Raw genomic sequence first — 22,124 nt, 5'->3', positions numbered from 1 at the left:
GCTGACACTCGGGGTACAGGATAGTGACGCTGACACTCAGGGTACAGGACAATGGCGCTGACACTCGGGGTACAGGATAGTAACGCTGACACTTGAGGTACAGGTTAATGACGCTGACACTCTGGGTACAGGATAATGACATTGACATTTGGGGTACAGGATAGTGACGCTGACACTCAGGGTACAGGATAATGATACTGACACTTGGGATACAGGATGACACTCTGACTCTCAGGGTACAGGATAGTGACGCTGAAACTCAGGGTACAGGACAATAGAACTGACATAAAAGTAAAAAATAATTTTTACCAGCTCACCTGAGGTTGCTTCAATGAGGCTTAATACCATTGCTAAGAGCACAGAAAAATCATGTGGTCCCATGTTTAGATACATGTTAAGAAAGAGGTAATCCAGCTTTTCAAGTTGAGGTAGTTTTATTCATAGAAAAATAACAATTTACATGATAGAAAAGTTTAAAAAAACGCATTTCGGCTTACGCTACGTCAGCCTTTGTCAGTTGCAAAATAAAACTACCTCAACTTGAAGAGCTGGATTACCTCTTTCTTAACTAATAGCACTGACACTCGGGGTACAGGATAGTGATGCTGACACTCTGGTACAGGATAATGATGCTGACTGTTGTGAATATCGTCAGAGATGGTGCTGTTCCCGGGAGTGTTTCTGGGCTCTCTCTAGTGGCTAGTGCTGGTAGTGAGTCTGATTCTGTATCTGTCGCTCAGACACGTGTTGGAGATGATTGCTGTTTCAGGAAGCCTATGGAGTCCAGCCTGGGTGGATATAGGAAGGCAGTCTCTGTCTAGCTTTTGCCAGTGATAATTGTTTCTGCTCCATGTTAAGATGTCCTTAATTTTGTCCTTCAGCCTTTAGGCTTTTGCCTTTCCCTGTAGGTTTTGTTTTGCCTTTTTCAGTGCCTTTTTGGATATTCCAGGAATGATTTCCCCAGCGTTTTTTTCGTTACTTTGCATCGGTTTTGTCTCCATATCATCCTGAGTCTGGAGCTATGCTGTTAAGTATTTTGTTTTTTCTTCCTTTTTGTTTCTTGCAAGTGAATAAGTGCTCTTTCTGCACAAATTGTGGATGACGATTTATTCTTAGCAAGAAAGGGAGTTCTACTTCCTGTTTGATCAGGAATTTTGTATTTTTGTATCTCATGTGTTTTTGTAGTTAAGATCTATTCTATTATGTTTGCATCTCTTCTATTTAATTGTATGTGCACAAGAGTTCCTGATATAGTGGGAGGAAAGACTGTATGATTTTATAGGAAATGTTTGATTATCAGGTGTTGGTATTATTCAGGGTTTTTACTGGTTGCAACCAGCAATCTATTCTATCCTTTTGTATCTAGCTAGCAGGGCCTCACTTTGCTTAACCCTATATCTACCATCTGTGTGTTGTTTTTTCTTACATCACCGTCATTATATGTTGGGGGCTTTGACTTTCCTTTGGGGCTGCTCTGAGACAAGTCAGGATTCCTCATTCCATCTTTGAGGTTAGTTAGTTCTCCGGCAGTGACGAGGCATCTAGGTTTGTTAGGAATGGTCCAGAGCTACTACTAGTTGTGTTTGTGTAGTCAGTGGATTGCAGCCAGCTAAGTTTCCAACTACTCTTGTATTTTATCTTCAACCACTGTTATGGGATTTTTGCAAAATCTTTTGTTGTCTCCTGACCATAACAGCTGACACTTGGGGTACAGGATGACACTAACATTCGGGGTACAGGATAATGACACTGACACTCTAAGTTCAGGATAATTACTCTGACATTTAGCTCTTTCCCTCAACACCCAGCTTTCCCATGCTCTGCTGTACATCATTGATGTTTTCTTTTTCCTGAGGAAGGAGACGGAGATGTCTCTGAAACGCATAGGAAACCGTATAATAAAAGAAAATCTTTTAAATCTACAAGCATCTGTGGTTTCTAGCGCGGCATAAAACCGGTCTTCTCTTTTACCTGTATATTACAATTTTTTCCGGGGCTGCTGCTAAACCACCAGGCACTCACAAGCTATCATAGGGGGTTGTGATTGACACAACCTCATCAGGTGAGTGTATCTCTGTCTTGTCTGTCTACCCTATTACCGGGTAAGACCCTATTGCGCTTTTTTCCCCTTCTACACTTAAAAAGATGAGAGAGGCCTGTAATTGACATCATAGGTAGACCACAACTATGAGAGACAAAATGAGAAAATAAATCCAGAAAATCAACTTGTCTGATTTGGCAAGATTTTTTTTTGCAAATTATGGGGGAAAATATTTAGTCATCTAAAAACATTTCTAGCTATAGCAGACCTATAACTTATTCTTTAAGAAACTCTTCTGTCCTCTACTCATTACCTGTAGTAATGGCATCTGTTTGAACTTGTTATAAGCATAAGGCCCTGTGTGCACCGGGAAAATGATTTTCCTTAAGTAAAAGCCGCAGAATTCCGCACCTGCCAAAAATGCACACCAAAAACGCATGCGTTTTTACCGTGGTTTGGTGCATTTTTGGTGCGGATTTGCCGCAGTTTTGCCTGCGGTATTGTCTCTGTAGTTTTTAACCATTATTCAATGGCAAAAATACAGGTACCTGCGGAAAATAAGTGACATGCTACTTCTTTTTGCTGCAGAAATTCTGCAGCAAAACGTATAGGGAACAAAAAAGCAGTGTGGTCACAGCATTTTGATTTTCTCATAGATTTTGCTAGGGAAGGACTGCAGGAAGGTTATGACCATTTTCTGCAGTTTTTCTGCAGCAAAAACTGCGGCAAATCCACGGCAAAAAATGCAGTGTATGCATAAGGCCTAAAAGATACCTGTCCACAACCTCAAAATGTCACACTCCAAACTCCGCTATGATGAAGACCAAAGAGCTGTCGAAGGATACCAGAAACAAAATTGTAGTCCTGCACCAAGCTGGGAAGACTGAATCTGCAATAGGCAAGCAGCTTGGTGTGATGAAATAAACTGTGGGAGTAATAAAAAGAAAATGGAAGACATTTCACAGTGGGGACAAGACACTGTGGCTTGTACGCCTCTCTAACCATGGGCAGGAATTGGACAGAATAAATTTTGCAAAGAATGTATGAATCAAGCCGCATACAAGGTTCTTCTGGAAAAACAGTTGCTTCCTTCTGCTCAGGCAATGTTCCCCAACTCTGAGGACTGTTTTTTCCAGCAGGACAATGCGCCATGCCACACAGCTAGGTCAATCTATGTGTGAATGAAGGACCACCACATCAAAACCCTGTCATGACCAGCCCAATCTCTAGACCTGAACCCCATTGAAAACCTCTAGAATGTAATCAAGAAGAAGATGGATAGTCACAAGCCATCAAACAAAGAACTGCTTAAATGTTTGCACCAGGAGTGGCATATGGTCACCCAAAACCAGTGTGAAAGACTGGTGGAAAGCATGCCAAGACGCATGAAAGCTGTGATTAAAAATCATGGTTATTCCACAAAATATTGATTTCTGAACTCTTCCTGAGTTAAAACATTATTAGTATTGTTGTTTTTAAATGATTATGAACTTGTTTTCTTTGCATTATTTGAAGTCTGAAAGCAATGCATTGTTTTGTTATCTTGACCATTTCTCATTTTCAGAAAATAAATACAAAATTTACTGCTTGGAAATTCGGAGATATGTAGTCAGTAGTTTATAGAATAAAAAAAAATGCATTTTACTCAAAAATATACCTATAAAGAGAAAAATCTGAAAAACTGACAATTTTGCAGTGGTCTCTTCATTTTTGCCATAGCTGTATATATTGTATGTGTGGATGCATCTAAGTGTATGTATATATGGTATATGCCTGTATGTATATCCCTGTATATCCTGTATGTGTATCTGCCTATAAATCTGGTATGTGTATATGTGTTTGTATATCTGGTATGCAAGTGCCTGTGTATATATAGTATGTGTGTATGTTTCTGCATATCTGGTATGTGTGTATGTGCCTCTATATATGTGTATATTGTATGTGTGTATGTGCCTGATTACCTGGTACGTGTGCATGTGGCTATATATCTGATATGTGTGTATGTGCTGGTATATCTGTGTGTAACGTGTGAAAAGTGTGTGGTATGCTTGTAATGTGCTCAATGTGTGCTCTATGCTTGTGATGTGTAGAATGCGTGTGCTGTGCTTGTGTGACATGTATAATCTGTGCGCTATGCTTGTAATACGTAGAATGTGTGCACTGTGCTTGTGATGTGTAGACTGAGTGTGCTGTGTTTGTGTGACAAGTAGAATGTGTGCGCTGTGCTTGTGTGATGTATAGAACCTGTGCACTGTGCTTGTGTGATATGTAGAAAGTGTGCGCTGTGCTTGTGTGATGTAAAGAAAGTGTGCGCTGTGCTTGTGTGATATATAGAACCTGTGCACTGTGCTTGTGTGATATCTAGAAAGTGTGCGCTGTGCTTGTGTGATATGTAGAAAGTGTGCGCTGTGCTTGTGTGATGTAAAGAAAGTGTGCGCTGTGCTTGTGTGATGTATAGAACCTGTGCGCTGTGCTTGTGTGATATCTAGAAAGTGTGCGCTGTGCTTGTGTGATGTAAAGAAAGTGTGCGCTGTGCTTGTGTGACTTGTAGAAAATGTGCGCTGTGCTTGTGTGATGTATAAAAAATGTGCGATCTGCTTGTGTGATGTATAAAAAGTGTGTGCTGTGCTTGTGTGACGTGTATAAAGCGTGCGCTGTGCTTGTGTGACGTGTAGAAAGTGTGCGCTGTGCTTGTGTGATGTGTAGAATCTGTGCACTGTGCTTGTGTGATATGTAGAAAGTGTGCGCTGTGCTTGTGTGATGTAAAGAAAGTGTGCGCTGTGCTTGTGTGATGTATAGAACCTGTGCACTGTGCTTGTGTGATATGTAGAAAGTGTGCACTGTGCTTGTGTGATATGTAGAAAGTGTGCGCTGTGCTTGTGTGATATGTAGAAAGTGTGCGCTGTGCTTGTGTGATGTAAAGAAAGTGTGCGCTGTGCTTGTGTGATATATAGAACCTGTGCGCTGTGCTTGTGTGATATCTAGAAAGTGTGCGCTGTGCTTGTGTGATATGTAGAAAGTGTGCGCTGTGCTTGTGTGATATGTAGAAAGTGTGCGCTGTGCTTGTGTGATGTAAAGAAAGTGTGCGCTGTGCTTGTGTGATATATAGAACCTGTGCGCTGTGCTTGTGTGATATCTAGAAAGTGTGCGCTGTGCTTGTGTGATGTAAAGAAAGTGTGCGCTGTGCTTGTGTGACTTGTAGAAAATGTGCGCTGTGCTTGTGTGATGTATAAAAAGTGTGCGATGTGCTTGTGTGATGTATAAAAAGTGTGCGCTGTGCTTGTGTGACGTGTATAAAGCGTGCGCTGTGCTTGTGTGACGTGTAGAAAGTGTGCGCTGTGCTTGTGTGATGTGTAGAATCTGTGCGCTGTGCTTGTGTGATGTGTTGAATGTGTACGATGTACTTGTGTGGTTTGTCTGATGTGAACGCTCCCCTGACGTTACGTGTGTTGTGTACTTGCATAACGTGCATTGTGATTTTCTAAAGTGTGTCTAACATGTTTTCATTGTATTAAATGTTACTTAAAGGGATTTTCTGTTTTAATTCTTCCAATATGCTTAGGCTTGCACTGAGAAAAAACACTAAAACAGGGTTACTCATCCTCCTCGGGGGCCAGCTACTCCTCATTGGTCTTTGTTTCCTCTCAATGTCTCCTATTTGATGTAGAGTAGTCTCAGTATCTCCTATGTGTTGTATATACAGCAGTATCAGTGTCTCCTATGTAATGTATATACAGCAGTCTGTTTCTCCAATGTAATCTATATACAGCATGCTCAGTGTCTCTTGTGTCATGTATATACAGCAGACTCAGTGTCTCCTATATAATCTTTATACAGTAGTCTGTGTCTCCTATGTGATGTATAAACAGCAGTTTCTGAGCCTCCAATATGACCTTTATACAGAAGTCTCAGTATCCCCAGTGTGATGTATGTACAGCACGCTCAATGTCTCCTATGTAACTTATATACAGCAGTTTTAGTGTCTTCAATGTGATGTATATACAGCAGTCTCAGTGTCTTCAATGTGATGTATATACAGCAGACTCAATGTCTCCTATGTAATCTATATACAGCAGGCACAGGGTCTCCAATGTAATGTACATATAGCAGGCTCAGTGTCACTTTTGTGATGTATATACAGCAGATTCAGTGTCTCCTATGTGATGTATATACAGTAGGCTGTGTCTCTGAGATATATATATATATATATATATATATATATATATATATATACACACAGCAGGCAGGCTCTGTGTCTCCTATGTGCCATATATACAGCAGTCCCAGTGTCTCCTATGTGATGTATATACAGCAGACTCCGTGTCTCCTATGTGCCGCATAAACAGCAGTCCCAGTGTCTCCTATACACAGAAGGCTCAGGGTCTCCTATATTGGGGGCTTATAGTATGTGGGTTGATGTGGTTTTTGTGTTAGGGCTGCTTTTTTTTCTCCAGACCAGCCTTGTATGACCCAAAAGGATAAAATTAAAAACTGTATGTCGCCCCCATAAAGCACAAGCTCTCTTACATCTCTATCCACCGAAAATAAAAAGGGATGTCTCATGTAAAGCAGGAAGGATAACGTGAAAGCGAAGCGAGGTGTCAGGGACGGCATCACCCAAAATACCAGAACCCTGGAGCCGGCGCAGAAGGAAATGCGCGTCCTCAGCATCTGAGTACTGCAGTGCAGCCACACGGCCAGCAGAGGGCGCTCCATAGCCAGTCAGCGCTCCCGGAAGTGATCCGCCACCTGCCGGCTCCCAGGATGCACGGCGTTTCCGGTATTCCGCCTCCCTGTCTTTCCCCCGTGTCCGCAACTGCAGGGACGGAATAATCATGGCGGCCTCCAAGCCCGTGGAACCGCAGGGCGGACCCGGGATCCCGCACTGGAAGCTGGCCCTGGCCGTGGGGGCCCCGCTGCTCTTGGGAGCCGGAGCGGTGTATCTATGGAACAGGCACAGGTCCAGCAAGAGAGACAACCAGAGGAGAACACCGGAGGGAAGGGCGAGCCCGGTGCCCAGCGGGAGCAGCTCCAGCCAGGAGGCCGGGAGCCTGCCCGAGATGGTGAGAATGGGGCGGCCGTGTGTACAGGAGGCCGGAGTGTGCCCGGCCAGCAGAGGGCGCCATGTGCCGCACATGTCAATGTCACCTCCAGTCCTCCATACAAAGCTGCTGCCAGTGTGGGGAGGAGCAGGAGGAGGCCAGAAAGAGTGGGGGCAGGTGGAGGCTAGAGAGGGAGGGCTGAAGGGGGGTGCAGGAGGAGGCCAGAGAGGGGGGTGCAGGAGGAGGCCAGAGAGGGGGGGAGGAGGAGCGGGAGGGGAGGAGGCCAGAAAGAGTGGGGGCAGGTGGAGGCTAGAGAAGGGGGGTGCAGGAGGCGGCCAGAGAGGGGGGGTGCAGAAGGAGGCCAGATGGGGGGGGGGTTTGCAGGAGGAGGTCAGAGGGGGGGTCGCAGGAGTAGGCCAAAAAGAGGAGGGGGGCAGGAAGGGGCCAGAGAGGGACCTGTAAGGGCCCCCCATGTGGCGAGTAATTGGATGGCATACTGCTCGCTGGGGTCTGCCTGCTGGGATTGGATCAGGTCATAGCTTCCAGCAGACATCAACAACCCAGAAAGTGGCCGCGTCTTGAATATAGTGCAGGTTGCGCTTTTGCTCCATTCATTGTCTATGGGACCTCTGGACCCCGGCCGCTGTACTCTGTTTTCTCCACAGTCCCTAGGATGCATAGTGTGTGCTCAACCTCATCTCTATTAAGTCAGAGCCCCAATATTTTTTGGATTGCTAACATCCTATGCTACGGTTGGATATAATTTAGAGTTTTGGTTGTTGCCCTTTGATTGGTGTTCAGTCCTGTGCTCTGCGGTCTCACAGGGAATGAATGAAGCACGTTGCTTCTCCATTGAAATGATGGGATAACAGATGTCTCAACGGTCAGTCCTGCACTGATCCATAAGTGATACTGAGCAAAGGATGATTATATAATCGGCCCGGTAGACTGAGGTTTCTAGGGCAATGTACTAATATTATTGATAATGAGCGCCCGAGTCATGTGACCATCGGGTGGCGTTTTACTAGTAATGTTTCAGTGTGGAATAGTAAGTGTGTATTCTCCCAGCTGCTCCTGGTTGTCAGTTGTGCCGGTTGTCGGCTGTGCCATTTTGCCAGTTATGTGCTGTGAATCCTAATAGGTAAAGATTATCTGTGTCCAGTCCAGTAGGGATGTGTTCACACTTGGCTGAGGCTTCCTATAAGACCCCCATATACCTGACGGCACTCACATATACAGTATATTATGGAGACGATCCTGTTCTCATAATCTTAAAACAACAAAAATCATTGAGAAATAGAACAGAGCCCCTCGTAGATGATCTTGTCCGGCTTCTCAGAGGAGCTGTCACTTTTTCTCACACTGGTTTACTAAATGTTTCTATTCCCCCATATCTTAAGAAATGCCGATGCTCTGATATTCCTCCTGGTAATAAATGGTATAAAATTACTCCATTCCTCTTTTTAATAGGACGTGTCTTTACACAGTTTGACAGTAAATATTCAATGCTCAGTCTTCTTGTGTAAGAACGAGAAAGAGTCCATCAACTATTCAGTGTAAGCATACATTTCCAGGAGGAATAATAGAGGAACAACTGAATGCAGAGTTAAAGAAAATATGCTCCAGGGTTGGTCTTTCATGGAGAAGTGATTACTAAGGCTGCTTTCACACATCCGGTTTTTCCTGTGCGGCACAATTCGGCTCTTTGCAGAAAAAACGCAACCGTTTTTTTTTTGCTGCCGGTTGCGTTTTTTCTGCATAGACTTTCATTAGTGCCGGATTGTGCCGTATGGCCTTGCGTTCGGTCCGTTTTTTGCCGGATGCGGCATATTTAGCCCATGCGGCTGCCGGATGGAACGTTGCCTGGCACGTTTTTTTGTCAGGCAAAAAAAACGCATTGCGACGCTTTTTCCAATGCATGCCTATGGACACCGGATGCGGCAAAAACCGCATCCGGCTGCCGCATGCGTTTTTTTGCACTGCGCATGCTCAGTAGCGTGCCGCAACTGGCAAAAACCGGACGGGCCGCATGTAAAAACTTTTATGCAAAGGATGCGGTTTTTTCGCCGCATCCGTTGCATAGGTTTTAGAGCCGGATTTAGCCGCACTGCAAAAAACGGATGTGTGAAAGCAGCCTAACCCGGAGCTGTCAGATGGCGGGAGCCTTCCAGGGAGAGGTTCAGTCACACAACTTTAGGTACCTGTGCAGAAAGGGCGGCAGATATGCCTCGGCGTGTGCCGCTGAAGGCAGAATGTGAGTGACGCGTGGTATTGTGATCCCTCCATGGCCGCGTAGACTAATGAAACGGCTGAAAGAGGCACAAAATTTTCTGGTGACTATAAAATTGCACCATACAGACAGGTTTTGCTCCCTGCCATTCAGGCATGTGCTGCCCAGGCTGATTAGCATTGACCGAGATTAGGAGTAATATCCGCTGCTGATTATGGGGTTTATTTTCACATTCTCCTCTACATCCATTTTTAATAGTAATAAACTCCCAGGAGTTGCTCTGTTCACACTGAGGCCTTAGGCACACGTCCAATTACTTTTATTTTTAAATATGAGAAAAACCTGGTGTTAGGGTATGTGCGCACTAGGCGTTTTTTTCACGCTGCGTTTTTATGTGCGCTTTTGTCTCAAAAAACGCACCTGCGGCTAAAAAACGTGGCAAAAACGCATGCGTTTTTGCCGCGATTTGGTGCGTTTTTTGCTGCGTTTTTGCTCACTGCGTTTTTAATCAGTGCACAATGCCATTAAAGATTGTTGATGAAAAAAAAAAAAAGGTCTGATGTCATTTCCTTCTTCAAAATGTTCATTGTATGCAGGAGAGCAGACAGCAGCTGCAGAACTACAAGGCTCAGCATCCTCCATTCACTAGTGTATGCAGGAGAGCAGACAGCAGCTGCAGAACTACAAGGCTCAGCATCCTCCATCCAGGACTGTATGCAGTTTTTTGCCCAAAAAGAAAAAAAAATGACATGGGCTTCGCCATATTTTTGTATGCTAGCCGGGTACAGCAGGCAGGTACGGGCTGCCCCCAGCTGCCTATTTGTACCCGGCTGGGAACCAAAAATATAGAGAAGCCCTTTTTTTTTAATTATTTCATGAATTTCATGAAATAATTAAAAAAAGAAAATGACGTGGGCTTCGCCTAATTTTTGAGTCCAGCCGGGTACAACTAGGCAGCTGGGGATTGGAATCCACAGTGCAGGGTGCCCAAGATTTCTGGGCACCCCCACTGCGAATTGCAGTCCGCAGCCACCCCAGAAAATGGCGTATCCAACTCTTCCAGCTGCCCTGAAGCCGGGTGGCTAGCTAGGTAATAATGGAGTTAGGGCTAGCTGTATATTATCAGCTAGCCCTAAGCCCGAAATTCATGGTGTCACGCCAATATTAGACATGGCCACCATGAATTTCTAGTAATGATAAAAAAAAAAAAAAACAACACACATAAAAATATTTTTATTAGAAATAAAACACAACACAATTAGTGACTCCATCTTTATTGAAATAAAGAACCCCCCCTCCGCAGTAATCCTGGGTCAAGGGTCCCGCGCCGTCCAATCCGGATCCAATATCATCTGATCGGTTTGCTGGAAGGCAGAACGATCAGATGATGTGTCAGGTTCTAGGGGCTGAATCACATCACACATCAGCTGATTGTATAAAAGCCGATTATACAATCAGCTGATGCATCAGTGCAAAAAAAAAAAGTAATACTCACTTATGTGCTGATTACCGGCAGCTCCTGCAGCGATCGATTGGACAGGAGTCTGATCCCGTCCGATCGCTGCAGGAGCTGCCGGTAATCAGCTGATGAAGTCCCCTGACGGCAGGATCAGCTGATAGCCGGCCGGGCGCGAAAAAGCCGGAGAGACTACGATCAGCTGATGCGTCAGGTGACTGCATCAGGTGATCCACCGCCAGGTCCTGTAAGCAAGGTCCTGCCCCGGGGAGACTGCACACAGCCGGAGCGGCGGTGCCGGGAGGAGATGGGAGCGGGCATGGCACCGGGACCCTGCAGACAGGTGAGTATATATGACATTTTTTTTTTTTCTACTGTTCACTTTGGTTTTCGCCGCTGCCTCCACCTTCCGCCCAGACATGGCGCCGCACGGAGCTGACATGCACAGGACGGGAGGTGGACGCAGCGGTGACGGTACCGGGAGGATTCATGCTTCTGTGTTTACCAACAGAAGGAATCCTCTTCCTGTACACGTCTCTTTACTGCCCACCCCTTGCGTTTATAGCTGCGTTTTTAGTCATAGAAACGCGGCTATATGCGTTTTTCATTGCGTTTTGAACATCTCATTGAATTCAATGAGTGAAAAACGCAGTGAAAAACGCAGAAATAATTGACATGCTGCGTTTTTGTGGTCACCACAAAAACGCAGCTAAAAAAAACCGCTGTGTGCGGACAGCACTTATGAAAACCCATTGACATTGCTGGGGAAGCAATGTCACTGCGTTTTCAGCACAAAAACGCGGTAAAAAACGCCGCTACAAACGCGGCAAAAACGCCTAGTGCGCACATACCCTTAGACTTCAGCACGTGGGGTCAGAATTTTGTCTGCTTAGGTTCATGTCTTGATTTCTGCCACCACTGTTTAAGAAAAAAACAAGTTTACAAAAAAATAAACACAACTTATATTTATGCTCCCATTTTTCACTGTGTATGTATATATATATGTATATATATATATATATATATATATATATATATACATGTGTGTGTGTGTGTGTGTGTGTGTGTGTGTATATATATATATATATATATAGGTGTATAATATATAATAATATATATATACACACACACACACAGTATATACAGGGGGGGGGGGGGGAGTACTTAGTCAGCCGAGCCACCAATTGTGCAAGTTCTCCCACTTAAAGGAAACCTGTCATCTGAAATTTAGCTTGAAACCTAATTCCATACCTAATTCCTAATTCCATACATACATATATATTCCATTCCATCCTAGCTCCATTCCATACTTCAGGACGCCGCCCACTGCACCCGAGGTGCCGCGCACGTGAGGACCGCTGGTCACGTGTGTCGCAGGCACGAGACTATGGGCGGCGCTGTGATTGCATCGCAAGTGCCCGCCCATCATCTCGTGCCCGCCCTTTCCCCTCTGCCTCCAGCGTTCTGCGCAGAACGTTCCAACGTCGGGTCATCTAGCCAGCGATTGCGCAGAACGCTGGAGACATAGGGGAGAGCGTGGCCACGAGATGATGGGCGGGCACTTGCGATGCAATCACAGCGCCGCCCATAACCTCGTGCCTGCGCACACGTCACCAGCGGTCCTCGCGTGTGCGGCACCTCGGGCGCAGTGGGCGGCGTCCTGAAGTATGGAATGGAGCGATGTGGGACGGCCTAAAGTGACAGGAGGCAGACTAACGGACACCAGAGAGCCCGCCCCCGTGTACCATTATCAAGATTTGAATACAAAAAGGTACCACTTTATAAAGTCTTTATTTTGGTCAGAAAGGGGGCACAAGAACAACAGGAACATTGCTAGAATACAGCCCAGGAGCTGCAGAGGGGGAAACGTTTAGGTTTCAAGCTAAATTTCTGATGACAGGTTCCCTTTAAAAAGATGAGGTCGGCCCCTAATTAACATCATAGGTGACCACAACTAGGAGAGACAAAATGAGAAAACAAATCCAGAAAATCACCTTGTCTGATTTGGCAAGATTATAGTTGAAAATAAGTTTTTGGTCAATAACAAAAGTTCATCTCAATATTTTGTTATATCTCCTTTGTTGGCAATGACAGAGGTCAAACATTTTCTGTAAGTCTTCACCAGGTTGGTACATACTTGGTGGTATGTTGGCTCATGCCTCCATCAGATTGTCTCTAGAGCAGAGATGTTTTGGGCCTGTGGACTTTCAACTCCCTCCAAAGGAAGATCTGGAGACTGGCTAGGCCACTCCAGGACCTTCATATGCTTCTTACAAAGCCACTCTTTTGTTGCCCTGACTGTGTGCTTGGGATCATTATCATGCTGAAAGACGCAGCCACATTTCATCTTTAATGCCCTTGCTGATGAAAGGAGGTTTGCACTCAAAATCTCACGATACGTGGCCCCATTCATTCTTTCAGGTAGACTTACAGCAAAGAAGGGCAGCAGTTGTAAACTGCCCAAACCAAAAACTAATGCACTATCAGGATGCAGCTAAACCCCCACTAAGTCGAGGCATCACAGGTGCAGGAAGAGCAAATCACACACACTTCCATGGAATGGAGGGGGCGATTGCTAGATGATAAAGCTGCACACTGATGGCTTGCATAGAGCGCTGTTCACACATGCAAATGCACAAACACAAGCCCGCAGCCTATTAGGTGACGGCCATACTATTAGATCAGGTGGACTACCAAACAGTACTCCATCTGTGCACCATACAGGGACAGGACTCTAATATGCAAGGCCTAACAGAAAGGGGCCTGGCTGTATCTTGTACAAAAAAATATGAGGTTTTAGTTGGTATTATGGTCAAAATAAGGAAGCCTACAACCCTCTTCATGGGACCTCATGTTTATAGGTCTCTACACTATATATAAAAATAGCAACATAAAGAAGAATAAATATCCTCAAAAAATTAAGCATTTACTTACAGCAAAGAAGGGCCGCAGTTATAAACCGCCCAGGCCAAAAACTAATACTCTATCAGGATGCATGTACACAGATCAGTCGTCCTGGTCCATTTGCAGAGAAACAGCACCAAAGCATGATGTTGCCACCACCATGGTTCACAGTAGGTATGCTGTTCTTTGGATGCAACTCAGCATTCTGTCTCCTCCAAACATGACGAGTTGTGTTTGTACCAAACAGTCTTGCTTTGGTTTCATCGGACCATACGACATTCTCCCAATACTCTTCTAAATAATCCAAATGCTCTCTACCAAACTTCAGACGGGCCTGGACATGTACTGGCTTAAGCAGGGGAACACGTCTGGCATTGGAGGATCTGAGTCCCTGGCGGCGTAGTGTGTTACTGATGGTAGACTTTGTTACAGTGGTCCTAGCTCTATGCAGGTCATTCACTAGGTCCCCCGTGTGGTGAATTTGTTTTCTCATTTTGTCTCTCATAGTTGTGGTCTACCTATGATGTCATTACAGGCCTCTCTCATCTCTTTAAGTGGGAGAACTTGCACAATTGGTGGGTGACTAAATACTTTTTTTCAGCCCCATAGATTATATTGGGTACATGGTGTATAACTGTGTATAATGGGTACCCAAAGATTGTTGATATTCTCTGCTGTCCTGATGAAGGAAGCTGCGACATCAGAAATGCGATGACTTGACCTGTACATTTATAAAGAGAATATTTAATCAACATCGCATCCTGGTGATAGCGCAGCGAGAAACACCCGATCTCTCTATCATCTTCATAATGAGTCGCGATGAGTGGACCTGTGAATGTTCAAGTTTGGCTGGACTTTAGTTAAAAGTTGATCCAAACCTTGGTGCTGTAAAATGGTTATAGTAAGGGCTAGGGGGCTGTAAAAGGAAGCAAAATGGGGGTAAGAGCACTACAATTGTCCTGTAAACAAATGTGGATAGGGAATAAGTAAAAAAAAATTCTGTGGGTATTTTTGATAACCTGAACAGGTAAAGCAGACAGCTGCAGGCTGCAACCCTCAGCTATACCTTGGCTTGTTATCAAAAAGAGAGGGAATGCCATGCCGTTTCTTTAAACTATTTATTTAAATAGTTTTGAAAAACTGCATGGGGCTCCCCCTCTTTTTGATAACCAGCCAAGGTAAAGCTTACAGTTAGGGGCTGGCATCTGGCTGGGAAGGCCTATTTTTATATGGATTTTCCCAGCCTGAAAATAGCAACCCGCAGCTTTCCCAGAAGTGACACATCCATTAGATGTGACAATTCTGGCGCTTTGCCCTAGTCTTCCCGACTGCCCTGGTGTGGTGGCAATTGGGTCAATACTTTTGGGGTTGATGTCAGCTGTGAATTGACAACTGGCATCAAGCCCATCGCTTAGTAATGGATAGACGTTTAGCAAACTCCCCCATTACTAACTCAGTAAGTATACACTTAAAAAACACACAAAATAAAAAATAGTTTGACTAAAGACTCCCCCACGCTCCCTCATTCACTAATTTAACTAAGCAAAATCCATTAATTTCTGATGTAATCCAATGGTGTAATGTCCCACGACATCCATCGAATCCTATGGAGCTTTATTCAGAACGAGGCTCCATAGGTCACTCATGGTCAGAGGCAGACCCGGAGTTTCTTACGAGCGTGAGAAATTCTGTACCTACCGCTGACCATGAGTAACCTATGGAGCCTCCTTCTCAGAACAAAGCTCCAGAGGAGTGAATGAACGGTGTTGGACATTACGCCATTGGATTACTTGAAAACTTTGAGGATTTTTTTTTTTTTTTTTAAATTAATAAATTGGTGATCGAGGGAGTGTGGGGGAGTCATTATTCTAATAAACTATTTTGTTTTACTGTGTGTGTGATTTTTTTTTTTTTTTTACTTGCCAGGTTAGTAAGCCTACTTTCACACATCAGTTTTTTGGCATCAGGCACAATTCGGCGTATGCCTGATGCAACAGATCCGGCGCAGAATATGCAAAAACGGATGCGCCGGATCCTGTTTTTTAACGGATCTGGTATACCTGATCCGTCAAAAAATGGATCCGGCACATCCGTTTTTTCATCCGTTTTGTCCGTTTTTTTGCTGAATCCGTTTTGTGTTTTTTTCCAATAAATTGGAACATGCTCAGTTTAAAAAAAACGGATCCGGCGGCCGCATCCATATTTTGCTGCATTACGTCGGATCTGGCGTCTATAGGCTTCCATTGTAAATCACGCCGTATTGCTCCGGATCCGGCGCAATGCGGTTTTTTGTCAGAGACAAAAAACGTTACAGGAGACGTTCCATCCGGCCGCCGCTTTAGCCAATTATGACAGATACGGCAAAAGCCGGATGCAATGCAAGGCCATCCAGCACAATCCGGCGCTAATACAAATCAATGGGGATAAAACTGATACGGCGCCGGATCAGTTTTATCCGTTTTTTTTTTCCGGCTTGTGCCTGATGGAAAAAAACTGATGTGTGAAAGTAGCCTAATGGGAGTGTCTGATAGATGCCTATCCATTACGAACTCATGGGCTTGATGGCACTTGTCATTTCACAGCTGACATTAATCCCAAAAGTATTATCCTGATTGCCACCGCACTATTGCAATCGGGATGAGTCAGGCAAAGCACCAGAATTGACATATCTAATGAATGCACCACTTCTGTGGCAGCTGAAGGCTGATATTTTTATCCTGGAAAAGGCCAAATACCCATGGGCCTTCCCAGCCTGCTAATACCAGCCCCCAGCTGTCTGCTTTCCCTTGGCTGGTTATTGAAAATAGAGGGGACCCTACGCCGTTTTTTTTTTTTATTTATTTAAATAGTTTTTTAAAAAAAAGTGTTATCCTCCTCTTTTAATTTTCATAGCCAAGGTACAGCTGAGGGTTACAGCCTGCAGCTGCTGCTTTACCTGTGTTGGTTATGAGAAATAAGCCGCAGCATCCTGTAATCTTCCCCATGTGAAAAGCTTCTTGATTGGCTACACTTTAAGGCTGGAAACACATCTATGCGAGTAAAATCGGTCCGAGTTCGCTGAAAAAAACTCGGCTGATTTTAGTTCACGCTAGGTCCGAGTGCAACGCAAGTGCGATGCTTTTTCTGAATAAATTAATGATTTTACTAGCGTGTGTAATGCATGTTTTTTACTATGTCATCTGCCATTCAGCTCTGCTACATGGTCGCTGACAGCAGACACAGACAGCCATGTAGCAGAGCTGAATGGCAGATGACAGCAGACACAGACAGAGCCGCACGATCAGAATGAACTCGGGTTAACTTCACCCGACTTCATTGTCATGCTGCGGCTCTGTCTGTGCCCCGTCCTGATTAGCGGTCACCAGTGAAGGACTCACCGGTGACCGCTAATCCCCTGAGTGACTGAAGTTAGCAGCCCTCTCTCATACTCACCGATCCTCGGCGCGGCGCTGCACGGCATTCACACTGCTGCGGCGGCTTTTACTATTTTGAAAAAGCCGGCCGCTCATTAAACAATCTCGTATTCCCTGCTTTACCCACCCACAGGCGCCTATGATTGGTTACAGTGAGACACGCCCCCACGCTGAGTGACAGCTGTCTCACTGCACCCAATCACAGCAGCCGGTGGGCGTGTCTATACTGTGCAGTGAAATAAATAAATAATAAAAAAAAAACGGCGTGCGGTCCCCCCCAATTTCAATACCAGCCAGATAAAGCCATACGGCTGAAGGCTGGTATTCTCAGGATGGGGAGCTCCACGTTATGGGGAGCCCCCCAGCCTAACAATATCAGCCAGCAGCCGCGCAGAATTGCCGCATACATTAGATGCGACAGTTCTGGGACTGTACCCGGCTCTTCCCGATTTGCCCTGGTGCGTTGGCAAATCGGGGTAATAAGGAGTTAATGGCAGCCCATAGCTGCCACTAAATCCTAGATTAATCATGTCAGGCGTCTCCACGAGATACCTTCCATGATTAATCTGTAAGTTACAGTAAATAAACACACACACCCGAAAAATCCTTTATTAGAAATAAAAAACACTAACAAATTCCCTGGTTCACCACTTTAATAAGCCCCAAAAAGTCCTCCATGTCCCGCGTAATACAGGATGGTCCAGCGTCGCTTCCAGCTCTGCTGCATGGAGGTGACCGGAGCTGCAGAAAACACAGCCGCTCCTGTCAGCTCCACGCAGCAACTGAGGCGAGTATCGCGATCAGCTGAGCTGGCACTGAGGTTACCCGCTGTCACTGTTGGAGGATCCAGCGGTGGCCACGGGTAACCTCAGTGACAGCTCAGCTGATCACGATACCTCAGTTGCTGCGTGGAGCTGACAGGAGCGGCTGTGTTTTCTGCAGCTCCGGTCACCTCCATGCAGCAGAGCTGGAAGCGACGCTGCACTATCCTGGATTACGCCGGACATGGAGGGCTTTTTGGGGCTTATTAAATTGTTGAACCAGGGAATTTGTTAGTGTTTTTTATTTCTAATAAAGGATTTTTTCGGGTGTGTGTTTATTTACTGTAACTTAAAGACTAATCATGGAAGGTATCTCGGGAAGACGCCTGACATGATTAATCTAGGATTTAGTGGCAGCTATGGGCTGCCAATAACTCCTTATTACCCCGATTTGCCAACGCACCAGGGCAAATCGGGAAGAGCCGGGTACAGTCCCAGAACTGTCGCATCTAATGTATGCGGCAATTCTGGGCGGCTGCTGACTGATATTGTTAGGCTGGGGGGCTCCCCATAACGTGGAGCTCCCCATCCTGAGAATACCAGCCTTCAGCTGTATGGCTTTATCTGGCTGGTATTGAAATTGGGGGCACCGCACGCCGTTTTTTTTTAAATTATTTAATTATTTATTTCACTGCACAGTATAGACCCGCCCACCGGCTGCTGTGATTGGGTGCAGTGTGACACCACTCAGCGTGGGGGCGTGTCTCACTGCAACCAATCATAGGCGCCTGTGGGCGGGTAAAGCAGGGAATACGAGATTGTTTAATGAGCGGCCGGCTTTTTCAAAATAGTAAAAGCCGCCGCAGCAGTGTGAATGCCGTGCAGCGCCGCGCCGGGGAACGGTGAGTATGAGAGAGGAGGGGAAAATGACCGACAGACTGTGAGTGAGGGACAGAGATAGTGACCGACTGACAGAGAGAGAACAGAGACCGAGAGGGAGAGACCGACTGACAGAGAATAGTGATTGACAGACATTGTGAGACATCACTCGTTTCCAGTGTTTTAGGAAACATGCGAGAAATGTATTTAGAAAATCGGATGTCACTAGAATGGTGTGAGTGCCGTCCCGTGACATCCGATTATTTACACGCTCCCATAGACTTGCATTGGAGAGACTCGCAGTAGAAACTCGCAAAAAAGCAGCATGCTGCGATTTTTTTCTCAGTCCGATTTGGACTGAGAAAAAAATCGCAGATGAGAGCGGAATCATTCACTAACATGTGTCCGATTCCAATGCGAGATTTTCTCGCATTGCTCTACTGCGAGAAACTCGCAAGTGAGAAGCAGCCCTAAGACAAACTTTATTCAGCGTCCGAACCGCACCCGAACTCCAGACACGGACTTCCGTGAAAAGTTTAGAGTCCGGACACTAGGTGTCCAGTGTGAACCCTGAACTTTACAATTTGGGCTCGCTCATCCCTTTATAATGAGGGTTTTTTTCTTTTTTTTTTTTTTTGGAAGAGTTCAAATACCTTGTTGTTCGTACAGAAACCGCCTTAGGAAACTCATGTTTTGGGGAGGTTTAATGGATGTTTTACTTTTCCTGAACTGTTTTGCAAGTTTTGTTGTTTTTTTTTCCTCTGACGTGTTCTTTGCAGCTTTTTGATTGGACACTGCCTTTTTTCAAGATTTCTTTCAGGATCCTCTTTGGTGATGTGACATATACTTTTTTTTTTCTATCAGATGTTTTTCAAAATCTCATCTGGAAAAAAAAATACGCCTCAAACATTCTTCCTATAAACAGCAATGTGGATTCCTATAGAAATGAATTGGACAATTTTTAGAAGCAGGTTTTTTGGGTTTGTTTTTTTCTGGAAGATTTTGGTGAGGATGCACTGCAGTATGAATTTAGCCTAAAGGCCGCTTTACACGCTGCGATATCGTGACCGATCTCGCTAGCGTGGGTACCCGCCCCCATCGGTTGTGCGACATGGGCAAATCGCTGCCCGTGGCGCACAACATCGCCCAGACCTGTCACATACTTACCTGTCCCTACGACGTCGCTGTGACCGGCGAACCGCCTCCTTTCTAAGGGGGCGGTTCGTTCAGCGTCACAGCTGCGTCACTGAACCGCCGCCCAATAGAAGCGGAGGGGCGGAGATGAGCGGGACGTAACATCCCGCCCACCTCCTTCCTTCCGCGTTGCTGGTGGCCGCAGGTAAGGAGAGGTTCCTCGTTCCTGCGGTGTCACACGTACCGATGTGTGCTGCCGCAGGAACGAAGAACAACTTCTGCAGCAACGATATTAGAGAATGGACCCCCATGTCATCGATGAGCGATTTTGCACGTTTTTGCAACGATGCAAAATCGCTCAAAGGTGTCACACGCAACGGCATCGCTAAAGCGACCGGATGTGCGTCACAAATTCCGTGACCCCAACTAGATCGCTTAAGCGATGTCGCAGCGTGTAAAGCGGCCTTAAGAAAATAAATAACTTATTGATTGCTCAGGGTCCTAACCCCAGTGATTCTGAGAACATGGTTCTGCATAGCCTCCTCACAAATGCAGCGGGGGGGGGGGGGGGGGGGGGGGGGGGTGCACATGCTTGACCTCTGCTCTATTTATCTTTTCGACTGCTGGAAATTGTGGAGCGCTATTATTTGGATTTCAACAGCAGTCCCATAGACATCGAATGGAGTGGAGGTCAAGCATGTGCACCCCCACTCCGTCCTTGAGGATGCTATGCAAAAGCCAATTCCTGGGACCCTCTCCAATCAATCATTTTGCCCTATTGTGTCACTCCTCAACCCCTGGGCAATTTTTAGTTTTTGTTTTTTTTTCTTCTCTTCTTCCAAGAGCCATAACCTTTTTTATTTTTTTGTCAATGTAGCCATATGATGGCTTGTTTTTTGCTGGACAAGTTGTACTTTTGCATAACCCTATTCATTTTACTACATGGTGTACTGGAAAAGAATTCCAAGTGCGTTATAATTTACACACTAAAAAGTGTGTTTTGGGTTTTTTATTTACCATGTTCACTATATGGCAGAACTGATCTGGCAGTATGTGTCATCAGGTCAGTACAAGTTCATCGATACCAAACATGTAGAGTTTAGTTGTTTGCTTTCGTGGGCAAAAAAATTAAAATATTAAAAAAAAAAAAGTTGCTTTTGTCTCCATTTTTCAAGACTTGTAATGTTTTCCCTTCTTGGGATCTAGGGATGTGTAACTTGTTGTTTTTTTGCATGCTGAACTCACATTTTTACTGATACCATTTTGGGGTAAATGTGATGTTTTGATCACTTGTTGCTGTATTTTATCACAATGTTGCAGCAGCCCAAAAACATAATTCTTGCGTTTCGATTTTTTTTTTTCCCATTTCACTGTTAACCAATCAGAATTTATTTTATATTTTTTCATAGATCACACTTCCATAAATGCAGCAATGCCATGTTTTTTTTGGGGGGGGGGGGGTGGAGAGGGGAATTTGAACTTTTGTTTGTTTTTGGGATTTTTTATTTCATCTTTTTTTTTTTTTTTTGCATTTAATAGTTTTCTGCAAAACTCCTTCAATGCTCAGCGACTGTGACTGGCGCTTTCAGTGTGCAGCTTATTGCCATGCCTTTTTGGTATATAGCCACCTCACATTGCGTCTTTTGTTTTCCCTTACAGACCCCTCTAGAGAAAGCACAAGGTGCAAAGAACAAAGGAAACAAGTATTTTAAAGCCGGGAAATATGACCATGCCATTCAGTGTTACACTGAGGCCATCAGCCTGTGTCCTCCAGAGAAGAAGGTGGACTTGTCTACGTTTTACCAGAACAGAGCCGCTGCCTACGAGCAACAGGTCAGTAAGGAACCCACACGTGGCTTCTCATTTCTCTTCTTTTTTTTTATAACTGCAGTTGTAAAAGAGTTTATTTATTTTATTATTGTATAACCTTTATCAATATGGGCAGAAAACCACCTGAAGCTCCACTAGCAGTAGGGTGTTTTTTGGGGGGGGTATCTCATCAGTGCCCGCTGCAGGTGTGATCATATACACATAGGATCAATTCATGTCACATTTAAGGAAACAACTATCGTCTGTAATCCGTCGTCTTAAAAGATCATTCGTCCTCAAGTTTTTACCTGCTAAACAACATTTTGGGTTGAAATTGTTCATTGTATTCAACTTTCATGATGTATTTCTTTGTCGCTCCATTGGGAGACCCAGACAATTGGGTGTATAGCTTCTGCCTCCGGAGGCCACACAAAGTATTACTTTAAAAAGTGTAA

At 44.9% G+C, this 22,124-nt stretch overlaps 1 protein-coding gene across 1 annotated transcript in view; it reads left to right on the top strand.

The window, feature by feature from the left end:
* Positions 1–6,797: 6,797 nt before the first annotated feature.
* The window catches only part of TOMM70 (translocase of outer mitochondrial membrane 70), a 105,863-nt gene continuing 90,536 nt past the window's right edge, over positions 6,798–22,124 (top strand). The window contains exons 1-2 of the mRNA XM_075335150.1: positions 6,798–7,104; positions 21,520–21,693. Coding sequence (XP_075191265.1) covers positions 6,877–7,104; positions 21,520–21,693 — 402 coding nt within the window. The 5' untranslated portion in view covers positions 6,798–6,876. The remainder of the gene's footprint in view (positions 7,105–21,519; positions 21,694–22,124) is intronic.

This window comes from Anomaloglossus baeobatrachus, chromosome 2, assembly GCF_048569485.1.
Source record: "Anomaloglossus baeobatrachus isolate aAnoBae1 chromosome 2, aAnoBae1.hap1, whole genome shotgun sequence".
Lineage (NCBI taxonomy): Eukaryota > Metazoa > Chordata > Amphibia > Anura > Aromobatidae > Anomaloglossus > Anomaloglossus baeobatrachus.
Note: the sequence above shows the minus strand (reverse complement) of the source record. Positions and strands in the feature narration are given on the sequence as shown.